This window comes from Aphanomyces invadans (genome assembly GCF_000520115.1).
Source record: "Aphanomyces invadans strain NJM9701 unplaced genomic scaffold supercont1.48, whole genome shotgun sequence".
NCBI lineage: Eukaryota > Oomycota > Saprolegniomycetes > Saprolegniales > Verrucalvaceae > Aphanomyces > Aphanomyces invadans.
In genome coordinates, this window is record NW_008580193.1 from 237,473 (window position 1) to 246,789 (window position 9,317).

Consider the following 9,317-nt stretch of genomic DNA (forward strand, 5'->3'; position numbering starts at 1 on the left):
GCCAAAGAAGTGCTACGTATGCTTCTTACCCTTAGAGCGGTTCTCGATTACGAGATCGACGCCATGGACGTCATTACAGCCTTTCTCTATGGGGAAATCGACTGCGACGTCTTCGTCAGACACCCTCCAGGATTTGACAATGCGAAGCATCCCCGGGATGTCCTTCGAGTTCTTCGCAGTGTGTATGGCCTCAAGCAGCCCCGCACCTGTGGTATCAAACTTTACTTACTTACTTGCGGTTGCAAGGGTGCACGCAACTGTTGAAGGATCGATGTGAAGACACATCGATCCTTCAAGGCAAGCCCGTGTAGATCGGCGTTTATGTAGACGACATCGTTGTCATGGCTCCCACAAAGGACATGATATATACGATTAAGCAGAGTCTATTATCTCGCTTCAAGATGCACGATCTTGGTCCCCTCAAGTTCATTCTTGGGTTCCACATCGTTCGAGATCGTTCAGCTAGAACTCTCACGATGCATCAGTCGCAGTATGCAACCTCGATCCTTAAGAGGTTTAGCATGGAGCTATCGAAGCCTGCACCTACTCCCATTGAGTTCAACACCAAACTCTCTGAGTCGATGTGTCCTCAGAATGATGACGGACGGAAGTACATGATGTGAACCGTATCACCCATCATCGGCAGTACATGTACCTCATAATTAGCACTAGACCCGACCTTGCTTACGCAGTCCAACAACTTAGTCAGTACCTCTCGAACCCTGGACCAGGACACTGGCAGGCAGCCAAGCGTACACTCCGCTACATCCGAGGTACGATCGACTGCGGTCTCGTCCTTGGTGGCACCTACGATGCCTCAAACATGCTACGTGCATTCGCGGACAGTGACTACGCGAACTGCCGTTGCGTCGGCGGCTACGTCACGTTCTATTGCATCTCTGCAATATCATGGGTCGCCAAGCGTTTACGCAGCGTCGTCCTCTCGACTACCGAGGCAGAAATCATGATTCTGTTCTCTGTTGCACTAGAGAGCCTGTACATCAAACAGGGACATCCCATCACCACACCAATTGCACTCCATGAGGACAATCAGAGTGCATCCATATCGTCAATAACTCTGGACATCATGGTCGAACCAAGCACATTGATGTGCGTTACCATTTCCTCAATGAACTCGTCGAACAACAAACGTTCCGAGTCATCTATACAGATACGCGCAACCAGGTCGCGGATATCTTCACGAAACCTCTCGACATTGCTACGTTCTGCGCTCTGCGCAGTCAACTACGGGTCCTGCAGCTGCAGCCCCTCGACCCCTTCGCCCCTCATCAGGGAGCATAGGGCCTGGCCTCTCAGCCTGTGACCGAGGCAGTCATGCGAGGGGTCCGCTCCAACCCTGACTGCCCGACAACAGGGGGAAACGGCATCCCGGTGGTTACTCGATCCATCCGGCTCCTCCCCCGGCGCGTCGTGCGGGAGGGCCAATTGGTAAGGACCTGCCTAAAGGGGTGTCCGACGTCCCTCGTCACGGCGAAAGATGGTGTAACCTGTAGTGGTTATGCTTACTGAGCTTAACCGCCAGCCTTATCTGCACTCAGGGCACCTGGCGTCGGTGACAGTGCGTGGAGTTGTTGGGAGGCAGTCAGAACACCCGGTCTGTCGAGAACATCCCCACTGCTCTGTCCATCAGGTCGCAGGATGATCCTGCAACGGTAGGAGTTTTTTGTGTCTTCTAGAGGCTTTTTCCTCATAATCAATTGCAGCGAAGGCCACGTCACATCGTTAGGATGTCGTGACCTCATTGGCCTGGCCTACACTGACGGATGGGCTTCGCCCACCGTTCATTCCTTATTCTCTCATCCGTACTTCTCTTCACTATCTGCCCCTCCAACTCCTGTGAATCAGCAAGGAAAATCAGAAGACGATATCGCTAATGCATGATGAAGACTTCACGGCCATTCGTGGAGAGTGAATCCAAATGCAGCCTCCAAACCAGCGATCGCCCCAAACGTTCCAGCTGCAGCTAAACTGCGTCGTTATTCCACTGGTCACCAGTGCCTAGCAAGCGAACGTGTCTTAAAGCATGGTCCGCCGCTAGATGAAGCACGTAGGCTACTGTTACTGTACCTAGATCAAGAAGGTGTATACCGATGGCCATGAATGTGATGATGTTTGGCGCACCCTGACAAATTCTGCGAAATATTACTTGGTTTGGTGGACTGAATGCAATTATACAGAGGCGAAGACATGGCGGCTGCGGAACATCCCAGCAATACAAATCAACCAGAAATAGTGTGGTCACGCACGACGAGTTCGTCTTTTACGCTGATGACTCCTAAGAGCTCCTGCCACGGTCGTTTGTACGCCATTCTCAATGGAGAAAAATTTGAACAACGCGAATGCTGCACGTCTGCAAGAAGCGAGGACTGACCTTGCATTAGATATGTGAGGGCAAGTGAAAGATGATGTCATATCAGCCTTCAAGCACTTGCACCCATACTCTCAGGGCTTGTTTACCTTCAACCACCAGCAATGGAGCTTTTGCGGTCAATGCTGATCTTGCCATCAACATGAGCCTCGTTTCTGGTACTCAAGCCATCCTTCGTTCAACTGAAAATGGTCCAGTGTAAAGCATGATTTTCTCGCCCGGGCGACCGCGCAGCTAGGCAAAAGGCGTACAGCAGGTACTCTTAAAACGTCGATACGACGTTAAGCATCTTATATTGCCGCAAGCAAGCACCCATCGACTCAAGCCAAGGCGTACTCTTTTGCAATGCCCGACACTGCGTGGTGTCGCAAGCGGACTTTCGCTTGCGATACCACACAGTCTATATTGGAAGAAGTAGTCCTCATTCAGGACACATATGTCATTTTTCCCAAAGTATCACAGTGAAGTGAACCAGATTGAATCGTATTGGGGTGCGGCAAACGCTACGCAAGGCGTCACTGTGACTGACACTCCTTCAATGGACTGCAGGCTTGTGTGAAAGCCTAGAATCCATTCGTTTTAGTCATTACCAATGCCTACAAGATTGGTTATGACTATGAGTTGACAAAATTTGCCTACAGTAAGTACAAGAGCCACAGACGCATTCCAATGATATTGTCAGAAGACAAAGAGATGTTGTTAGAAGAAATGAGAGTAATGAAATATATTAAGATGATAAGAATTTTACCATTGAATTGAAATTATCATATCCAGTATGCAAGTGCCGTACCGCGGGGGTGGGCCTATACAGGGACGGCTGGACTTCAGTGAGTCTCATGGTTCGAAACAGTCAATAAACCTGTGTCCCCCTTCGTCCCTAGCCGTCCTCAGTGGTGTAGTTTCAGTAGAATGACACCAACCTGGCAGGGAGAGACTAAATGCACCCGCCGTGTTCCCAAGTGCACGCCTCCTGGAACCCTGACTCTTTTCCCACCTTGGCAATTCGAATAATCAGGCAGAGTTCAACTAGTCCCATAATCAACGGTACTGAAACATTAAAACTATGTATACAGTGTTTTGTAAGACAGACATTCCTAAAATTTCTCTGACAGTCCAAGACCATATACTCCGGAGTATTCATATTAAGGTGGCCCAGCGACCACTTGGATCACGGCCGCCCACGCCTCCCACTGTCCAGAGGCGCTTGGCCTCTTTCAGCGCTTCTGTGCCATGCGAGAAGCCATCGACACCGCCAACAACGACGCCATCGATGCCTTCGCGACAGAGAGAGAACAAAATCCCGACGCCGTTCCGCCTGTCCCCCACCCGCTCCCCACCTTTGCCACGTTCTGCACCCGTGACCCCACCTGGGCCTCCCTTGGTGCCGACCCTCAACGCCACTGTCTGCCGGTGGCTCTTCACCGTGCCGCCCAGCTTCTCAACATGACGCTCGACCTCACCGATGGCGACTTAACCGCCTTCCTGATCGAACACAACGCTGCCATGCACCGAGGAGTTCCCTCCTCCCTTCTCCGTGACTTCCTGCGCCTGGCCATGTCCCGTGGACTCGACGTGTGCGAAGCAACTCTCAACAAACGCATTGCCCTCCATCTCACTGGCAACAGCCTCGTCGATCTCGCCAACTGCATGGTACCGCTGGTCAACGGCGTCTACCTGCTCACTACGATGACGTGGAGCGATGCGCACTGCTGGATCGTCCACAAGTTCTTCGGCATGGTCACCCTGTTCGACTCTGCCGGAGAAATTCTGCTCACTGAGTTCCCCCCTCCCGATCTCAAGATCCGTTGCATCCGCCATCTTGCTCGCAAAGGCGACCCCAGTAACCCCCCTGGCGCTACCACGGGCACCCCTACAGTCCTCCCTGATCCCAACGCTAACAAACGTAAACGCCGGGAACGCCAAAGCGCTAACCGCAAGCTCGGAGCCCAAGGCCGTAACCGTGCTGAGGACGCTCATAAACAATAAGCTCACGGCCCCTACTGCAACTTCCTCTTTTGCACAGCATTTTGAAAAGTCACATATTTAAGTGTAATGTATATCTTTTCCGGAGTATTCATATTTTCTAAAATCGAAGTATATATTTGTTTTTCACCTCCCTGTGTGGCAAGGTGGAAGGTTATGATGATGACCTTCCCCAAAACTTGGTTCGTACCCGTTCGTTCAAGGCCAAGCTAGCATAGCGGACTGCTAAACAAGTCGGAAACAACTTCAATCCTTCCCAGGGTCGGTCCTCTACTCTGTGCAGTTCCCTCCACAGCGCTGCCACGACCGTGCTGCACATGATATTCCAGACCCCTTTGTTTTTTGACTGAGCACCACAGCACTGCTACGTAACACAGGTTCGGGGGGCCAGTAGACACGTAATTTGAAGCGAATGGGGACCACGCGAACATCCCCCGAATTACTCATCCATGCATCTACAGCAAGGGGTTCCCTACTTATTCAGCAGGCGTCCGTCGTGACAAAAGGCCCCTGACTTGTCGTCACGCCAGTGCTCGACGAGGTTGGTAAAGATGCCCTTGGGGTTCTTGAGAAGCTGCGCGGGCGAGTCAAACTCGGCCGCCGACCCCTTGTCCATCACAAGGATGCGGTCGCAGTCCAAGATCGTGTTGATGCGATGTGCAATCGTCAAGCACGTGCAGTCCTGGAACGATTCGCGGATGCTGTCTTGGATGAGACGGTCCGTATTGGCGTCAATCGATGCCGTCGCTTCGTCCATCAAGATCACCTTGGATTTCTTCAGCAGCGCGCGAGCGATACAGATGAGCTGTCGCTCGCCCACGCTGAAGTTCTGGCCGCGCTCGTCCACTTTGTCGTCCAGCGACGTCACGGCGTTGTGCAAGTTGGCGCGCTTGATAGCCGTCCAGATCGAGTCATCACCGCACCGATCGAATGGGTCCAAGTTGGACCGAATCGTGCCAGAGAAGAGCACGGGGTCCTGCGGAATGATCGAGATCTTGTCACGGAGGTCGTGGAGGCCGATCGTCGCAATGTCGATGTCGTCCATCGTGATTTGGCCAGCGTCCAACTCGACCAAGCGCATGAGCGCCACGACCAGCGACGACTTGCCCGCTCCCGTGCGGCCGACAATCCCGATCTTCTCCTTGGCATGGATCGTGAACGTGAGGTTGCGCAGGACGCAGGGAAGACGTTGACGGTAGCGCAGTTTCACGTTGGTGAACGTCACTTTTCCTTGGGACGGCCACTTGGCGTTGTCGAGCTCGAGTTGCTTGATGGGCTCGGCGTGCAACTCGGCCTCCACTTCCATCGTGGAGTACGCGTGAATTCGCTCGACACTGACCATCTGCGTTTGAATCGTGCTGAGGATTTGAACAGCCCAGTTGAGACTCTGGGTCACGCTGAATGCAGAGGATAGCGCGACTCCAGCCAGCCCAGCAAACGCTACACCCGCATGATTTCTATGGGCAAGGACTGCGAAGAAGGCTGCGCCCGCCGTAACCACTGTCCCGACGATTTCTAGCCGCAAGGACAACCAGCAATTCGCGCTAACGTTCAAGAAGTACGCGCGTTGGTTGCGGTCTAACAGGGCTTCGTTCCGTGCAGCGAATTGTCGTTCGTTGCCAAAGGCTCGAATGGTTGGAATGCCATCCAGAGTTTCTGCCAGCAAGGCGAACACTGGCGACCGACTGATGCTGTCCAGCCGTTGCAGCTCACGGGATGAGCTGATGTAGTATCGCTGACTCACGTAGTAGAACGCTGCCAGCGGCGGCAAGAGCACAGTAAACCACGGCGTCGCGTACATGACGGTGCCGATGGTCGTCATGAACGAGAACGTGGCGCCGAGGAGCATGCCCCAGTTGGACGGAATCGTTTCGTCCAGAGCGTACACGTCCTTGCTCATGCGATTCACAATGCGACCAAGCGGCGTCGTGTCGAAGAACGACATGGGTGCGCGAAGCACGCGGGTGAGCAACGCGTTGAAGAGCTGGGCCGACCCACGCAGCCCCGCGAGAAATAGCGCCAGCGTCTGCACAAACAACATCCCAATGCTGGCCGCACTCAGCCCCATGAACACGTTGAAGTAGTAGAATTGGCTGTGGGTCGAATTGCCCGCGTTTTCGCTCCAGTACGACAGCCAGAATGACGCCGACAAGTTGACGCAGCTCGTCACCAAGTACAGCAAGGCCACCACGCAGCCGACACCAATGCCACCACACGCGTCGATCCACACCCTGTACATGGTCCATGGGACATCCCCCGTGCTGCGGTCTTCATCCACGATCAAGGCGCCGTTGTCACCGTCGATGCCATTTTCCTGCGCAACTTGTTCGGTTGGGAGACGGTTTTCCGATTGATCGTCGTCCACGAGGTGTAGCACGTTGTCGCTTGGGGCAGGGTGCAAGTTGCCTTGCATCATCTTGGCCAGCACGCCATCGGCCATGTCCACCAAATCATCGTACGTGCCTTGCTCCACGACGCGTCCTTGCTCTAGCACAACGACCGAGTCGCAATCTTTCAAAACGTTCAACCCGTTCGTGACCAAGACGACCAACTTGCCCTTGAGCGCCGTCTGGATGCACTGCTTGAAGATGTTTGACCCGACGTGCGCATCCACGGCCGCCAACGGGTCGTCCAGCAGGTACATGTCGGCATCTACTCCAAATGGCACGTCACGCTTGCGATAGCGACAGAGTCGGTGGTGGACAGGCCTACCTTGGTACACGGCACGGGCAATAGCGACTCGAGTGCGCTGGCCGCCACTCAAGTTGATGCCTTTTTCTCCGATTTCAGTGAGGTCGCCGCCCGGCAACATCTTGAGATCGTCGGTCAAGCTGCTGACCTGAATCGCATTCTGGTATCTGGCGTGATCAAACGGGATGCCGAACGTCACGTTGTCTCGCAGCGTCGCGTTTTGGATGAATGGCTGTTGGCTCACGTACGCCACGGACCCACACCGGTGCACCTCGCCTAGACACACCATGCAAAGATCTCGTACTCTGCGACGTCATGCGTACCTCTGGCGCACCGAGCATCGCCCAAAACTCCAGACAAGAGAGTACTTTTCCCCGACCCGACGGCTCCAACGACGGCGACCAGGTTGCCGTCCGTGAGCTTCAAGTTGACATTGTGCAAAATTGGCCCGGACGCCTCTGTCTTGTCGCACTGCGCTGCATCCCATTCAAAGTCGGCGTGCTGCACCAAGATGGCCGTTTCCTTCAACGGTCCCGCCGTCACCGGTTCCCGCTCGTCCATGAGGAGGAACTCTTCCAGCCGTCCAAAACTCGCTTGAGCCTCCGCGAGCGAGTTGAGCATATACGGGAAGATGAACAGCGGAAACTTCAAAATGTTGAACAGCGCCAGCGATGCCAATGCCGTCCCCACGTCCAGAGAATGACCAAGATATATGTACGCAAGAAAGGATGCGATGGACACAAGTGCCGGCACGCCACTGTACACCATGCTCGACCCCGCTCGCGCGTACACGTACTTCTGCAAGCGATGCATTTCTTTTGTGCGAAACTCCATCACCCGGGCCGCGAAAGACTCTTCCCAGGCCTGGAGCTTGATCACTTTGATGCCGTGGAGCATCTCGTGCATGTCGTTCACTCTGTCGTCTTTGACTTCCATCAGCGAGCGCTGCATTCGTTGCATGAGCTTGGATAGCCCAGTGGTGACCGGCCCAAGAGTGGCCATGACCGCCACACCAGCGAGAAACGCCACCCCCAGCTGCATGTACAACAGATACGACGTAACGACCATTTGGAACAGGGCATACCAGATCGCATGCAGGTACGTTGTGATATCTTGCAGCCTCTGCGCGTCAACGCTCATGAGGTTGTTGATCCCGCCTGCCGTCATTTTTGCGCGTGACGACGCAGCCAGAACGAGTGATTTGTCGAACACGGCGGTCACAACGGCCGAACGAACGCGCAGGCCAGTTTCAAAGCACAGGAAAAAGTATTGCCGCAACGAAAACGACTGGACAACGCCAGCCACAAAGATCGCCAGCGCGTACCACAGCCCAGTGCTGACTTGGGCCGTTGGGTCGCTCAGGAACGCGATCATATACTTGATCATGACGGGGCCAACAAACTGCAGGACGTCGTGGATGAGTTTGAGCAGGCCGGCAACTGCGAACGGACTACCAAATGACCGTGCCAGCGCCAGCGCCAGCCGTGGCTTTACTTTCTTCACCTCAGTCATCCAGTGCTTCTTAAACGTGCAAGAGATGTGCTCTGCACGATTGTTGGCGTTCAACTGGTACAAATCGTCAAATTCGAGCGGCCGTTTGTGTCCAAGGTCCAAAAGCGGTGTGAGCCACGAGAAGAACATGTTATTCCAGCACCCACCCATGTCCAAGGGTGTCTTGTCTCCCAAGCCATGGCCGTAAAGTCCTTTCCCCAGCAGCGGCACACGCTCGCCTTCGCTTTCGGTGGACATGGTCGCACTCGTTCTGAGGTTCACGTCGATGCCGTCGCGATATACCTGCTGAAACTGCCAGACTGAATCGCTCGAAATATCTCATGACTCGATGGAAAAAGTGCAGGGGCACCTACATGTATATCCGTCAAATTTACTCTTTTCGGCTGTTGTGTCAAACACCGTGGGAAACTTGTAACGAAATATTTTGATCGACATTGCCTGCTTTGGTCTCCAACCAAACCACAACGTAAAAAGCGAATTGCTGTGTGAAATTCCCATATCTCAGCTATGGCATTGTCTTGGATTCCTGAAAGTGCCACGTATCGGAGAGATACTGGGCGTTCGCTTCAAATCAGATCAATTTCTGTGTGCCAGGTTAAGAGGGAACTGCTACATCTTAATCAAAGAATAGGTCATTGCAGAACAGTTTTTCGAGCTCACCAAGCCGCCAGATGGCTAGTACGTCCGTGGATATCTCAAGATCTGGCCCGTCGCCCGAGGGTGCGTTACTACCAAATTTGGC

At 53.8% G+C, this 9,317-nt stretch overlaps 2 protein-coding genes across 2 annotated transcripts; one reads left to right on the forward strand and one right to left on the reverse strand.

Annotated features, from left to right (window-relative positions):
- Window positions 1-3,619: 3,619 nt before the first annotated feature.
- Window positions 3,620-4,375, forward strand: H310_13248 (hypothetical protein; the record flags this gene model as incomplete). The annotated part of the gene is made up of 1 exon (XM_008880677.1): window positions 3,620-4,375. One exon carries the CDS (start codon window positions 3,620-3,622, stop codon window positions 4,373-4,375), a length of 756 nt encoding a protein of 251 aa, XP_008878899.1.
- Window positions 4,376-4,844: 469 nt separating this feature from the next.
- On the reverse strand, window positions 4,845-8,865 carry H310_13249 (hypothetical protein; the record flags this gene model as incomplete). The annotated part of the gene is made up of 3 exons (XM_008880678.1): window positions 7,387-8,865; window positions 7,085-7,339; window positions 4,845-7,024 (listed from the first exon to the last, which is right to left on the reverse strand). The coding sequence occupies exons 1-3, from the start codon at window positions 8,810-8,812 to the stop codon at window positions 4,845-4,847; spliced, it is 3,861 nt and encodes a 1,286-aa protein (XP_008878900.1). The 5' UTR covers window positions 8,813-8,865.
- Window positions 8,866-9,317: the final 452 nt, after the last annotated feature.